The 16239-nt window shown below is 44.9% G+C and overlaps 1 protein-coding gene across 1 annotated transcript in view; it reads right to left on the minus strand.

Annotated features, from left to right (window-relative positions):
* Positions 1 to 3453: 3453 nt before the first annotated feature.
* LOC146809268 (uncharacterized) overlaps positions 3454 to 16239 on the minus strand; it is a 186347-nt gene continuing 173561 nt past the window's right edge. The window contains exon 9 of the mRNA XM_085616086.1: positions 3454 to 4544. Within this exon, the coding sequence (XP_085472212.1) occupies positions 4438 to 4544 (107 nt within the window). The 3' untranslated portion in view covers positions 3454 to 4437. The remainder of the gene's footprint in view (positions 4545 to 16239) is intronic.

The following is a 16239-nucleotide window of genomic DNA, read 5'->3' on the forward strand; positions in this document are numbered from 1 at the left end:
GGACCTTATAAGTGTTTAGCCATGCAACAGTTGCATAACTAAATACTTATAAGGTCCCAAAAGTGAGACCTATTAGCTATGCCAATGCTTGTTTCTGTTTATTACTGCTCTGTAGTAATGGCGGCACACGGGTGCCACCATTACTACATAGAAGTAATAAACAGGCTCACGGAGAACATCAAAGCGGCAAAAGTGAAAGTGATCGCGATCGCGAACAAACATCAAAGCGGCCGTGCGGCCACGAAAGTGAGGCGCGCGCGCCCGCACACATGCACTGTAGCTCTAGGCTACAGTGGTAGCACTTTTTTGAGCCCTCACAAAATGTCTCGCCAGACCAGCGCATGAGCTGGGTCAGGGGACCAGCATTTACATTTCCATTTTGATGGATTCAAAATCCCTGTCACAATCGTCATCCCACTCATACTTCATGTTTTTCTTCAAGAGATTGCGTAACCCACTCGTTTGTCAGAAAAATTCCTAACACATTTGGAATAATACTCCAAAAAGCCCAAGAAGTACATGGAGCTGGTCCATATTTTTGGGTTTCGGTGCACATTGAATGGCATCAAGGATTTTTACCTTGGGCTCAATTCCCTTCCTGGATACATGATGACCCAAATACTCAACACCTTCTTCAGCAAACTTACATTTCTCCTTTCTTAGGGTCAACCCACTTCCCTTGATGATGTCCAGGACTGTCCTCACCCTGCTGTCATGTTCTGCCATAGATCCACCAAAAATCAAGCGGTTGTCTTGGAAGAACATGACACACTTGACACCTTTGAAAAGCTTATTCATCAACTGCTGGGATCCAGCAGATGCTGACGCTAACCCAAATGGCATTCGGTGACCTAAATGCCCTCCTGGTGTAACAAATGGCGTCAGGTGCCTGGAATCTCTACTTAACTCAATCTGGTGGTATGCTGAAGATACATCAAGAGAGGTCATTGCCCAAAGTCAATAGCATCTCACTTATGTTGGGCAACAGTTGACGATCAACCTAGATATTAGATTTAAGGTCCCTTAGATCCACACAAAGTCTCATCGACTTGTCTGCCTTACGTGCCAGTCAATGAGTGGCAACCACTCTGAACCTTCGATGGGTTCTATTATTCCAGCAGAACACAATTTGTCTAGTTCCATTTTTAGTTCACCCCATAGACTTAGTGGTACCTTGTGCACTTTGTGAGTTACAGACTTCGCGTTGTGTTTCAACATTATGTGGTGTTGAAAACCCTTAAGTTTCCGAAGCCATTGACAGAAAATTTCAGGGTAATGTTTGGCCCATTCTTCAGTTCCCATTTGATTAACTATACTGGAATTCTCTGGATTAGTTAATGGGTGGCAACTCGACATAATGTCCACATTCTTTTTCGACAGTACCATGTCGGGGTGATTGGGGTCTAAAATAATTCCTAACTCGCCCTGTTCATCCCACCCTAACACATTTGCATCATCCTTCACAACGTATACAGGTCCTACAGCATGTTTGCCATCAAATTGTAAATTTGCATCAAATCTGCCTGCAACCTCTACCCTCTTGCCCCTATAAGCAAACATTTTAATACAAGATTCATGCACAACAGTGTTCTTAAATTCACTAAAATCCTTTTCATTCAGCAAAGTGAAGGGAGAACCAGAACCTGCTAAGAATTTTATGTCTCTCTTGTTCACAGAGATCGTGCAAGATGGAGACTTTCTTTTGCGTAAACCAGCCATAGACAACATTTCTACCACTGCACTCTCCTCCTGGTCTGTTGAGGACAGCATTAGAATCTCGTTATTCTCTTTGTCGGAATTGCAGAAATCTTCCTCAATGTTCTTGACTGACCGTGAGGGAGCAGATCTCTAACTAATGCAAGCTCGGAACACACGTGCAAAATGGCCTTTTTTTCTCAAACGTGAAGCAGGTTTGGGTTAATGCTGAGCAGAATCTGACATTACCCAGAGGGGACCTGCTACCACAATGGAAACATGAGTTCTTGCAGTTTCTGTCTTCTCATTGGGTTTAGATGATTGATCATTGCCACTCCGTGAAAGACTTGTGTTGGTTCCTTTGACGACTTGCTTGGTGCTGGGTCTGGTGATCAAATGTTTCACCTCCGCGGGTTTGCTACCTTCATTCTTTTCCTTCATGCAGACTTGTGAATGTTCAATACTCATCGCTAGCTTTAGCTCAGATTCTAAATCAGGGTCATCAGTAGATAAAAGTTTCTCTTTAACTTACCTATTGTTAGTTCTATTGATTGTTGTCTGATAATTTCATCCCTGAACTCTCTATAGTTGCATGTAGCAGCTAGCGTTCTGAGTCATCAATAGATTTGCCTGGAAGTTGGTAACGTTGAAGAAATTTGCAGCGTTCAAGAACAGTGTTCTCTTTAGATTAAAACGCAGGTCTAGGGTACTAATGATGGAGGCATACTCATTGATCAATTTTTAAGAATCGCCATTTTCTCCACCCGACATAAATACACTTACAATTTCCAATGGCAAGGTTTTCAAAATGTTCCGACCATCAGTGCCCAAATTTTAAACTAGAAGAACTTTTTTTTTCAGAGGTGAAGGTATCACCGTCAATTGCCTCAAGATAAGCCTCGAACGTTTCTTTCAATTGTTGCCAGTTCAATGGGGAAGTGCCAGGGGCTTCTAGAAAAGGTGCTCCTGCAACAATTCTCTCCAGGGCAAGTTTGGGAGAGTAGTAACATTGTTGCCAAATTGTGCAAAAGCAGTTTGCTGCAAAAAATATAACAAGAATGCACATAGAATATAAGTTTCTTATTGTTATAAAAAAAATAATGTGTAATGAAAATAATATTTTCTGTTGTGGTAAAAATTACATAAAAAATGCAGGTGAATTCCATGTATATTTTCCTTTGCTCCCTTAAATGCAGGAAAACTACGCTGTACATTATAAAGGTGTGCCTGTCACCGGTGAAAGTGCAAGCAAAGGGTTAAAACAGATGATTTTTACTCACTTAAGATGGCTGACACGTTCAACACATGATGCATATGTTCTCTTTAGCAAATAGGGCTTGTATCCGGACATGCGCAGTGCAAATCAATGATGTCCGCTATGTCCCAAAAGTCCCCGACTCACAGATCTGATGCCGTAGGCTGCATGCGTGACTGTGGAGCACAGTCGTGCACTTCTCCCACCCCCATGACTACCCTGGAGTCACTTACTGGAACCTGCACGCAGCAGTGGCAGGGCACTAGTGTCTCAGTCGGCAGCTCTAGCGCCTGCGCAGTCCTTGAAGTAACAGAGGCTGTTGCGGAGGGGTTCTGAGTTCCACGCAGGGAACTTCACATCCATATTTCGCACCGACACAGTCCTGGACACACACCTACACACACACACTCTCTCACGTCTTACATCTTACGTTCTACGTAGTTAATTTAGTCTTATCGCAAGTGGAGACACATACATTTTTTAATCAATGCTGATGTGCAAAAACAATAGGATATTTTTAATATGTGAGCTGCAGTTATGTTATAACCTTCAATACATCTAAACAACAAAATAGAATTGAACAATATTGCGCTGTTAGCCACAAAAGGAGTCCGTAGCCATGCAGATATAAATGTTGGTAGCAACTGCTATTTGAATTCTATGCATTGGTTAAAGAACCTCTGTTTTGCTTCTGAATATATTAGTTTAAAACAAGAGACAATAGAGCATACTATTTGTAGTCAACATCCCCAATTGATTCCAGACTTTTGTCAAATACAGTGTGTTCTGTGCAAAGTCATTTCTATCTCAGGCAAATATTTCTAAGAATCTTCAGGAGGGCAAATATTCTATTTTATGCTGAAAGTGCATGTCATCTAAGTATTGTTCCTACAATGTATACATCATTTTCACAGACTGATGACATTTACCTCCTGTCTCCTACAGCCCTTTACCCTGTGCAAGGCTTAACTATTTCTTCTGAATCTTCCTTGATTGCATTTAGGGCTTACTGGTCTTCAGGTTAATTGCAGCTCTGCACACTTATGTTTAAATATATTGTTATACAAAATAGGTGGAGATATACAAATACGTTTTGCATGGTTATTTAATGAATAATTCATATATACAATACTTCATGTCATGATTCATATATGTGCATTTGCAGTGCTCATCAGAAAGCAGAGGCTTCAGGAAAGGAGGTGCCCCTTCATCTTCTTCTCCTCCACAAATCCATTGGAATCTCAGCAGTGCTGCGGACTGTGAAGAGAAGTGGGTAGGTTGTCAAAGAACTGCAGATTTAAAATGTCTGCATTATCTGTTTCTTGATCTCTTCTTGATCACAAGAATGAGAATGCATCCTCTTCAAGGAGTTTCTCCAGGATTAGTACTAAAGCAATTGCCTTAGTTCAACAAACCAATCACAGCTTTGGATGAATTAATCTATGGCAAGGAGTAGCAACAGATGCAGTCCCCCTCAGTTAGATGTCTCAGTGTGGGAGTACCATGGCACAGATCAGCAGAAGTAGCCGATAGGCTGATGTGTGTGTAGGTCGGTGGGATCTGCTGGCAGCCATCCTAGGATCGAAACTGTGGTCTAAGGAAGAAAAAGATAGAATGAAGAATTACGGTCCTGTACATCGACATAAAACTAACCACTTGGATTTGTGTCACATAACGTTTTTCATGCTACTTTCTCTGAAGGTGCTACGTGCCTCAAGTCTTCAAGTCAAAAATGTTAAACTGTATGTCATGCTCTGAAGCTACAAACATTTTAAATGCATTCATATGTGTGGCATGCGGATATTGTTCCTGGATGTTGCCCCCTTAGAGATACCTTAAGCCCATTGCAAATCATAACTCAGACATACTTTGGTGATTTCTTGGAATGTCTTTGTTCGATTTTCAATTATATAATTTTAGCCTCAAATCAACAGGTATGTATGTTATATATGTTAATTCTTATATTTACCAAAATTGATTGAGGTTCTTCATAAAAACTTCCAATTGCAACTGAGTGATCTCATTGAGCTTCATAGAGACACACACAGGATAGCAAACTTATCATTAGATTTGTTGAGTTGCAGAACAGAGCAGGGATGGTGGTTTTTCATACCACTCCCCTGATCACTAAATTCCCCTCTTATTCTATAAATTGCTCATGTGCTCCCTCCAACCAGTATATTCTCCTCTCACACAGACTCATTGCCCCACACTCAACTGTTTGTTATTTCATTAATTCAATCTCAACTAGCAGGCAAGTGCCAATGCCCTGTGTCCTTCCATGCTTTCTTAACTCACCCAGAACTTAAGCCCATGCCCTTGTTGAACTCAGCCCTGATTGAAGCTACATGGTAGCAGCCATCTGACATTCTAGGGTGATTCCCCAGACTAGCGTTGGCCATCTTAAGCTATTTGAAGAACAGGGTATAGCCTTAAAATGTACAGAAAAATTCCTCTTCAAACCCTCCCTGACACCTCTGCCTTCCCAGAAGTCAGAACTCTGATTTCAGGTTTCGGTGTCTGAATGTAAATATATATGGTTCAGGGTGATTCAGATGCCTGTAGTCTGAACACAGACACTACCAAGGGATGAAAAAAAGGAATTAGCCACTTATTCCATTGGACCTATCATACTTTTGTAGTTTAATTCACCTTTTCACAGTCTCCCTAGTTATTTGCTATTATCCGACATGTTTGCACCTGATGTGCTGCCATTTATGGTCTCGCTGTATGTATGTATGAATGTGTTGGAACTGGCCCTTTTCTAAGGGTTATCTCCAAACCTTTTGCCTTCCTCCTGTATTTTATCTGACCTATTTAGTTTTTTGGTTTTATGACTCTGGGCACTTTACCACACCTGCACCTGAATAGCCCTATACCTTCCTTTCACAAGGCTGTCTCCACCCCCCTGTAGTGTGTCTAGAGCCAGAGCTGGGGATTGAATGGATGTGTTTTGCACTTCTAAAGGTTGTTTGAAGTGCCCCAGATTAAAGACGTTATGGGTATCAGTACTGGGACTTGTAACCAGACGGTGCTGGCTCTACATGCTGCACCAGAGAATCTCTGCGCTGCCAAAAGAACCACCATTGGACTGACTTGCTTGTTGTGATGACCTGTGGCCTGTTGAGCTACTAGCAGGGCTGCAACTTTGTCACTCACTTCTTTCTGCTGGCCTGCTGCCTGCTTCCTGCTGATTGTGTGTCCCAGTGATCTCCTAAGGCCTTTAGCTTGACCTGTGCCCTACCAAGCACATAGTGAGCGTTTTCGGTCCTGCCAGGACACAAAGACTCTAGTTAATCTTTGCTGGCCGTGGGACTTTGAGTCCGGCCTTCTCAGTCACCTACAATTGGAGCATGGAGAGGACTCCAGCAGGTGTGGATTCTGCTTTGAAAGTAAAACGTGTAAGGACTGCTTTTGGTTTCCATACCAGCGCGTGGGGAGCGCTGTTCAGAAAATCCGTGGGCTAGCCCATGCAGAGCTGCCCTTGCCTTGTGTGTTCAAGTGAAGGGAGGGTAGAGATGAGGTGCCGGAAGTGCACTCCCTCTCCTTGATGGCCAGTACGTGGTCCCACCATGATTTACACCCGGGGCCCTGTTACTGTACAAGCCCATAGGGAATCACACTACCGGCGCTGCAGCCCTGGGTGGCTCTCCTCGAGGCAGCGCAGCACTGAGAGCAGGGAGGGTAGAGGAATCGGTCAGCAAGGCTGCGGCCAGCATGGAGGAGTCCCCATCAGTTCCTGGCAACCGATGAGCTGCCCGGAAGCAAGGGCAATGTTTTCGGTAGCCGACCCAATACGGTAAGAATTAAACCGCATTACCCAAAAGAATCCTCGGTGCGAGGCATTGCAGGGTGCTCCCTGTGTGGCCGGAAAGCAGCCCTGCTCGCATCGCACCAGCCGCAACGAGGGCCTCAGGCCATTCGAGATTGGGGCGGAGTTGCCCTACTGTTAACAGCTGTGCGGCATGCTCACAGAAAGCCTGCCCCATTTGTGAAGGGAGGTCTCCCCGTCAGTGTGGGCGGTGCAGGTGCCTTCCCTCTTGTTGCACACATACCTGGGGGGGGCATTTTCTGGAGTGTTGCGACACAGGGTGGAACCTCAATGGGGGGCCCTGTCGCTTAGAGAAACCTGCCGCCCTTAGGGGAGCCTCACTGAAATTATGGTAGGGAACTGACTAGGAGCACAGGCACCACATACCTTATGTATTCAGGGGAAATTATGTGTTTCACCCCCAATTGATGACTGCCTTATATGCACAGTGTTCATCACGGAGTCTTGTATTTTCAGGATTTGCATATGTGGACACCGTATTGATGAACCATGTGTTTTTAAAGTATAATCTGTTGCAGCTCATCTCCTGATATTATGATATAGGTAATTTGCTTTGCAGTATCAGGATAACGATTATTATTTCAGGAAGTTGCATTGATGTGCACAGTGATAGTGTTTTTGTGACATGTGAAATCTATGAGTATTTACCCTATTGCACTACCTATGCTATTTTGACCATTGCCTGATGGCAAAGTGATTTATGAGGCAAACACAAGGAGATGATGACAGAATGCTTAAACCTTTCAGACACTCACCCCCAGTCACAGAGGTGGGTTGAATCTATCCTCGTTCTTTAGCTCACTTCACCACCTCAGTTCAGACCCAGCTATATGCAAATCAGTCTTGACCCTGTGCCTGATGGGAACAGTCCAGCCCGAACTGCCAAGCCAGATCTTCCCTGAACTGGAAACAAGCATCCAGGGACCGGTTTCGGGGTAACACCCCTCATCAGTCAACCTAGTTTGAATCCAGTGGCAAAGTGAGCAAGGGACCCACGTGTGGGCATTCCCTGCCAACCTAGGGCAAACAAAACAAACACAAGGAGATGATGGACTGAGTGCTGAAACTTTTCAGACACTCACCCCCAGTCACAGATCTGGGTTAAATCCATCATCGTTCTTTAGCTCACTTTGCCACCTCAGCTTAGACCCAGCTATATGCAACTCAGTCTTGACCCAGTGCCTCATGGGAACAGTCCAGCCAACTGCCAAGCCAGGTCTTCCGTGAACTGGAAACAAGCATCCTGGGACCGGCTTCGGGGTAACACCCCTCATCAGCCAGGCTATCTTTATCCAGTGGCAAAGTGAGCAAGGGACCTAAGTCTGGGCAAACCCTGCCTACCTAGGGCGACCAAAGCAAGCACAAGGAGATGATGGACTGAGTGCTGAAACTTTTCAGACACTCACCCCCAGTCACAGATCTGGGTTGAATCCATCATCGTTCTTTAGCTCACTTTGCCACCTCAGCTTAGACCCAGATATATGCAAATCAGTCTTGACCTTGTGCCTCATGGGAACAGTCCAGCCCGAACTGCCAAGCCAGGTCTTCCCTGAACCGGAAACAAGCATCCTGGGACCAGTTTCGGGGTAACACCCATCATCAGCCAGGCTAGCTTGAATCCAGTGGCAAAGTGAGCAAGGGACCCAAGTCTGGGGAAACCCTGCCAACCTGGGGCGACCAAAGCAAACACAAGGAGATGATGGATGGAGTGCTGAAACTTTTCAGACACTCACCCTCAGTCACAGATCTGAGGTGGCGAAGTAAGCTAAAGAATGATGATGGATTCAACCCCGATCTGTGACTGGGTGTGAGTGTCTGAAAAGTTTCATATTCTGACGTTTATGTCGTCCAGAGGCACAGTCCTATTTGATTAGTATGAACCATACAGCATTATGCCACCAATGTTTTAGGTCAGGTACTTATTTAATAGGTCTCCTGAGTAGTTTGTACATGTACCCAAAGCTCCTAGTCACCTTAAACAGAGATGTCTGTGGCATTAGGGAGTAATCCTTCTGAGTTAAATAGGGAACTCTTACTTTTGTTCAAGCCTGAACCTTTTAAAGAGTATTACATTAAATTAAAGACATGCAGTAACACAGCTGCTACAGCTCCATGGAATTTCTCTTACAGGAGGAGATGTTATCTTCATGGTAGAGGCCAACGAAGCATACATAACAGAGGTATTGTATTTATGGGTCACTTTTCCTGCAGCAAATGCCAACACACAAACATTTCATACATACACAGCAGATGAAATACCAGGCCGATACAGGACCTATGAAGATTTAGAAATACCATTAACATTTCAGGAACATACAAATAGTGCCCTACCACAGCCAGACTGGGTCCCGGGACAACATGACCAGTTTTAGCCGGCTAAACACCATATTCAACATTAAAACGACTCACTGTTGTAGAGCTTCATACTCTTTACACTGGTCTAGTTAGACTATGAAGATGTTTAAGACAGTTCGTGATGCGAACAATAACAGCAACCCCGGTGATATATGTTCAAGCTGCGCATCCACATTTAGCGGTGCCTACAATTAGTCCAGTTACTATTATCCCAGTAATGGGGAAAGTTCCCACCAAAATGGAGGAAATTCCGTTCTAGATTACAGAAAAAACAAACCAACTTGAAGAGGTATTGCCCTACACAGGACAACAAGATAAACATAGAATTCCCACAATGTGCCTACCACTACGGATGGTTCCCCCGATAGATGAATGTGCCACTTGGGGCACAGTTTTGCTGCAATTTATACCATAATGCATGGAACACCTTCTATAGCTGTTTTGCCTAAAGTACTAAAGTATGGGATGACACTAATTGGCAACTATGCCACAGTTGCCTCAATTATTTTATGTAACATAAAAGGGGAAGCAGCAGCTCTGGCAGTACCTCAACGCCTCACGCAGGTTCCGTTAGCGGATCAAGAGAGAGCATTACCAAACATTATTGCTGAATCGTGGCTTTGTCGTTGGGGTGGAGGTGGAAGTTTGTGTGTTCCATGTTCAGCGTGGTGCAGGTGATTGATTCTTTGTGTATAATGGCGATGCCGCCTCTGTGTCTGTTGGTGCGGTCATGGTGTTTCATCCTGTAGCTGACGGGTGTTGCAGTGACAATGTCCAGGGTGGATGTGAGGGTGAACCAGGTCTCTGTGATGAAGGTCACATTGGAAGCGAGGGTGGAGAAGGTGTCCCAGACTTCAGTGGCGTGTTTGCAGAGTGATCTGGCACTCATCAGGAGACAACTGAGTTGTTCTGGGCAGGTTTCAGCATACGGGGAGATCGTGATGTTAGTTGCTGTGATGGTGATTGATCCTAGAGCGAAGGTGAACTGGCAGTGGATGCAGGTAAAGGGTCCAGCAGGGAAGCGCAGGGATGCGAGGCACCAGTTGTGCTTTCGTCCAGGGCCTGGGACACGGAGATCAGCAGTGGAGTGTAAGTTGGAGTTTAATGGGCCCACGCTTCTAGCGCTGGGTGCGGTCCATGCACAGACAGGCTTGCCTTTGGTGTCCCTTCAGCAAGCCAGCAGTGGACCTTCTGCACGTGTCCACTGCGGCCTTCTTGAAATAGGTCTGTGGGAAGGGTGCTTGAGAGACTGGAAGTGCGAAAAGTGTGGTAAAAGTGGAAGAAGCGGGAGGAAAAACGGCACAGTTAGCTGAGTTACGCCCTAGGGCACTGGAAGCCTGGGGTGGGGAGGCCTGTAGAGGCCTGAGGAAGTCTGCTGGTTAGAGGGTCTGCCTACCTAGGCAGAAGCTGTCCACAGTCAGCTGCCAGAAAAACTGGCAGCTAGTGGGGAGTTGGCAAGACCAGCTCACAAGGGCCTGATTTGTAGGTGGCCTTCATTGAATAGGTTAGCAGGAGGAATGCTTGGGAGGCAGGAGGCTGGAAGCATATTTATGGTTACTCCCATTCATCCTTAGAGTTTGACAGAAAGGCCAGTGTCCCTAATACAAAAAAGCCTTACATCCTAGATGGATACAGTGGGCAAACGTGTTAAAAGCTACTGATGTATACAATGTCTTTGACCCCACACTATGAACACAAGAATTCCTAAAATATGAATATGAATGTTGATACACGAAATTGAGGCCACTGAGAGAAGATTATCATTGGATCCTAGGCTGTTGGGAGGGGGGGCCACTTCTAACACCCCACTTTATGCCCCCAGCCCGCTAAGGTCAACAAATGACTCCCTTGACCAGTCCCTGACTCCTGCTAACAGCGTTGCTCCAACTTTTTCCGTATCTCCCCCCGCTACTACCACCCAGAGCAACTAGAGCAGATCTGTAAGGGCTAAGACTAAGGGAACGAAAGTTGCAGGGAAAATTGTTAAGGACCAACACAAAAAGGCTAAGAAGGGCTGCCACACACCCAAAATCACTAGATCCAAATCAAAAGCCTCTGCCACATCCGCTACTAACGATCCGGCCAACACTCCTGCCCTAGGTGACTCAAATACTTCCTTTAACGAAGTCACAGCTAGCGACCCAGCAGTGGCAAACCCTTTAATAACTACGAGGGATTTTATCTCTATCCTAGAAGAAAAGCTAGCTACCATTTTGGAGCCAATATGCAAACGCCTTGATATGGTAGTCCTAAGGTTAGATAAAATAGAGGAGGCCTGCGCTTGTGCAGCGGAAGCAGCTACGCTTAAATCTTGTACTGAGGCAGTAGCAGAGGCGCCCTTATCCCTGCCACCTGCCAAGGAAAATCGAGACAATCAGATCAGGGTCATTCCTTCTCTAGACCGAATGGGGTGTGTGGGAGACCAAGAGGGGGTAGTCAGGGCAAAAATACCGCCACCCATACCCACCATGGTAGCACCATCGAACAACGGAACTTCGACTCTTATGAAGACTCGAGGACAGGCTACCAACAACAAGACAGGCGATTATCCCAGGTGCCCCTTTCTTCATCTGCCACCTCAAGCAACCCCATATACCATTATCTTGGCAAATGTGCCCATATTACCACACAATTCACAAGAGCACTGGTCGTCTCTCAAGAACAAAGCCCTGCACTATTTAAACAAAATGACAAATATAGGCAATAGGCTATACCGGGACTTTAAAATGGTTAGAAGGATAGATTGGGTAGGTCACTCTGAAAAATCTTTTGCTGGGGACTGTGTGGTTCTAAGCTTTAGGTCACCGGATCTGGTCTATGATATTCTCGAATCCACTGGATATGTATCAAGCGATTGGTCATCAATCCGGGTATTGCCATTAGGGTATTTCTATAAACAGGACACAGTAAGACATCAAATAAATGATCAAACCTTTGGGAGAGCCACATCAGGCCCCGAGCAACGATTTGTATCTAAAAATCGCTTCGAAGCACTGTCTTCTCTCGAAGACATAGATTGACAAAGAACAGGTGGCCCAAGAGTACATATGGAAGGTGTAATTATCACCACCCTAGAGGCCCCAATAAGCAACCAACCTCTACGGCCAAAGCCCGTTGCCCAATCTAGGGCAATCCATATAACACAAACAAGCCCCGATAGACACCCTGTTGTGCATCCAAATGCTGCAGGGAATTCGACCAACCTAGCCACAAGCGATTCCATGGCCATTGCCTCTTGGAATATCGCCGGCCTGGAATCCAAGGTTGACATAGATGACTGGGTAACCCTAGTTAATGAAGTGGATATATGGGCCTTCCAGGAAACATGGGCTGTAGAGAATATATATAACGTTGGATACTTGAACTTCTCAAGACCCGCGAAAGAGGGGCCTAGGGGAAGACCGGTAGGGGGCTTGACGTTTTGGGTTAGACAAACTCTTGGGGTCTCTATTGAAGAAATCCCTATAGACAACCCGGACATCCTGGCTATTAAACTCAAATTCCAGAATGGGCCAACACTATCCTTAGTTAATGTATATGCCAGGGGACAAGCGGGTGGAAAGAGCTCCCAGACCATTACAGTACTGGAATCCCTTCTTGCGGAAGGCTCCATCAAAAACAACTTGATCATCCTGGGGGATTTTAATACATGTTTTGAACCCCTGGATGGCGATGATGGTAGGTTGAGCGAGGAGGAGGATGCCCTTTGGGGCATCCCCCTGCTAACCTCCAAACCTATAAACAAATGGACTGAGGCAGCGCTTCAGCTTAAAGGGATGTGTCTGGAACGGGGTCTTAGGGCAGCAAACGGAAGAACAAAATCTGATGCCCAGGGAGCACCGACCTTTAATAACGGTCGAACGAAAAGCAGAATCGACCACATTCTAGTCAACCTGGAAATCTGGTACATCGTGTCTGACATGGTTATACAAACTAGGCCAGAAAGTGATCATAATCCACTGATTTTGACAGTGGATATCCAGGGATTTGCACAACAGACCAGTGAAAATTCAATAAAAAGTGGTGCCCCATTAATAATTGGCAATGACTTTAGACGGGTCAAATGGGACAAGGTGGCACTGGACGAGACCAAGGTGCTAGGAGTTAGGGCCCTGATATCAAGTGCATTGGGCGAAATAAACACCTGTAACACACAAGAGTCCCTTAATGATAAATTGCCAAAAATCCACTCGGACCTTATAAATAGGCTTAAGACCTATTTCATTAACACAAAACCCATGGGGAGTAAAAAGAAACATGAGCCCATTACATGGTACAACGCTCACTGTAGGTCCACCCACAAAGCCCTCTTGTCTGCTATTAAATCTAGGTCCTATGTACTGATCAAGCAGGCACGGATAAATTATAAATCCACCATAAAACAAGCAAAAAAAGAGTGGGATGAGGGTCGCTGGAAGGACCTGCTGGAAGCCTGTAAAGGCAGGAATATGTCCCATTTCTGGGACTTAATAAGGCGGGGAGATGGAAGAAGGCCTCTAGCCCCAAACAACAATGTGGAACCTGATAGTTGGGTTGCCCACTTCAAGGCACAATATCAACAGGGCCCAGTTCGAACTCCTAGTCCCGCTATCTTACAAATAAATATAGAGGTTCCATTAAGATTTAGCACCAAGGAGATTGAAGCGGTTCTGAAAAATATACCTAGTGGCAAAGCCCCTGGTCCAGACTGCATTCCTGCAGACCTGTTTAGACAGGATAAGGATCTTTGGGTCCCCTACATTACTAACCTAATGAATTCCCTGGCTGGGGGAACTCCCTTCCCCGAATCCTGGTCGGGCGCTGAAATAATACTGATCTTTAAAAAAGGAGATCGTGCTGCCCCAGGGAATTACAGGCCAATAAGCCTTATTGACGCACTGCAAAAAATTATTGCTCGTGTCATTTTAGGTAGAATACACAGCTGGATTGATGATAATAAGATTTTATCTATCCTCCAAGTAGGGTTTCGGGCACGCATGGGGACACTGGATCAGGTTTTTAAATTTGTTTTGATCTACTGGAAGGAGGTCTTGTTGGGTAAGGGCCTCATTTTTGCAGCTTTTGTGGACTTAAAATCCTCATTTGACCTCGTCCCAAGACTCAAACTATGGGAAGTCCTACTAAGGCTAGGGATGCCCAGGGAGTTAGTCGACTTTGTGGTTAAGCTCCACAGCTCCAACTATGCCCAGGTTCGGTGGGGGAAACCTGGCGAAGTCACTAATAGATTTAAGGTCGAGAAGGGAGTCCGGCAGGGGTGCGTCCTGGCACCTACACTGTTTTCGTTGTTTATTAACGGTGTAGTACACTACTTTGAGGACCACCCCACTGACGCACCAAAACTAGATGGACAAAGGGTTCCTCTACTCATGTTCGCTGATGACACCCTGATATTATCTAAAACTCGTCAGGGACTACAACGGGCGTTATATCGCTTTGAGGCTTTTTGCAGTGAACATGAGTTAGAGATTAATGTGGACAAAACCAAATTTATGGTCCTTCATGGGGCAGGTGATGTTGCAGCAAAAGTGTCTATGGGGGGGAAGCCACTAGAACAGGCCAAGGTTTTTACTTACTTGGGCATTACCATTGGCGAGAAAATGAGCTGGGCCCCCCAGATGAAGCTTTTGGCTTTAAAACATTCACAGTTGGCGGGAGCACTATTAAGAGAACACAGGTTATCCCTCAGCAAACCTATAGCCCCAGTAATCAAGTTGTACTCAACGAAAATAGCTCCAGCCGTTTTATACGGTGCAGAAATCTGGGGGAATTGCAACTTGTCAGACCTAATACTGGCCCAGAATACATTTTTCAGATCGCTAGTAGGACTCCCACAATCGACCCCACGAATTCCCCTACTGTTTGATCTTGGCTGTAACCCAATTGAGGATGTTGTCAAGCTAAAAATGTTATATTTCTGGAGAAGGTTGTGGACGAATCAGGAATTAGTCCAATTTTCTAAGGCCCTTCTCGAAGTAAGGGGGTTGGACCATCACAATAAGATTTCATGGCTAAAAACCATCAAAAACCTCCTTATTGATATGGGCATGAGAGACCTCTGGTTTTCTCCGTCATCTACTGTTATTCCAACAAAAACAGATTTAAGAGTGGCTTTTTGGTGTTTGGTCAAATCAAGAAGGAATAACACACTATTGGACTCTCCTTTGACCAGAGCCTTTTTGGAATTTAAAGACGAACCTTCTCTTGAAGCTTATTGGGACCTGATCACCAAGCCCAGAGATCGTAGGCTGTTTCATCAGTTCAGGGTGGAAACGCTCCCTTTAAGGGATTTTACCAGAAAATGGAAAACAGGCCTGGGAGACAGGTGTCCGTTCTGCCCTGAACATTCTGAAAACATAAGCCATCTCCTCTATGTCTGCCCAGCTTACCAATTACCTAGAAACACATGGCTTAAACCCTTGTGTCGCTCACTGGGCACAGCCTCTGCCCTGTCTGCTAAAAGGTTGTTAAAAATTGGTGACAAAGACTTAATTATTGTTGGAGTAGCCAAATTTCTTAGTTGGTCTTGGGCAATCAGGGAAAGGAGCGGAGGATTGTAGCCCAACTTAGCTTCCTTCCATTATTACTTATAAAGCTGATTTTATGACCATTTTATATTTAATGAATTGTGTTACCACATTGTAATTATGATGTTATTAACTTGATTGTTGCATTTTAAATTGATTTGTATAGTATGTCTTTTAAGATGAATAATCATAAATAAAGACTTTTTGAATGATGATGAATGAATATGAATACCCTGTGTACAGTGATGTTTTGCTTCTTGACCAGTATGACTTCACTGTCTATACTCATGGTTTCGCCCAGCCCGCAGTTGGAACTAAATAACAGTACTCTGCTGCTTGCGCAATGGTATGTGGAGTGATGAGGGATGGACTGTTCCAGCCTCAAGAAACGCTTACAAAATGTTTAGCTGGCTTAACTCAAAGCTCTAATTCTGGCACAATACCGATCCTGAATTCCCACACTTATAGTGTGTGATTCGTATTATTGTGTCTGGGCTTTTAATGTGCACTTACACAACTGGTGCTTGAATGTATTCAAAAACTCAAAGGAGAATGCTATCAAGCATAAATTGCTTTGA

This window comes from Triturus cristatus, chromosome 7 (assembly GCF_964204655.1).
Source record: "Triturus cristatus chromosome 7, aTriCri1.1, whole genome shotgun sequence".
Lineage (NCBI taxonomy): Eukaryota > Metazoa > Chordata > Amphibia > Caudata > Salamandridae > Triturus > Triturus cristatus.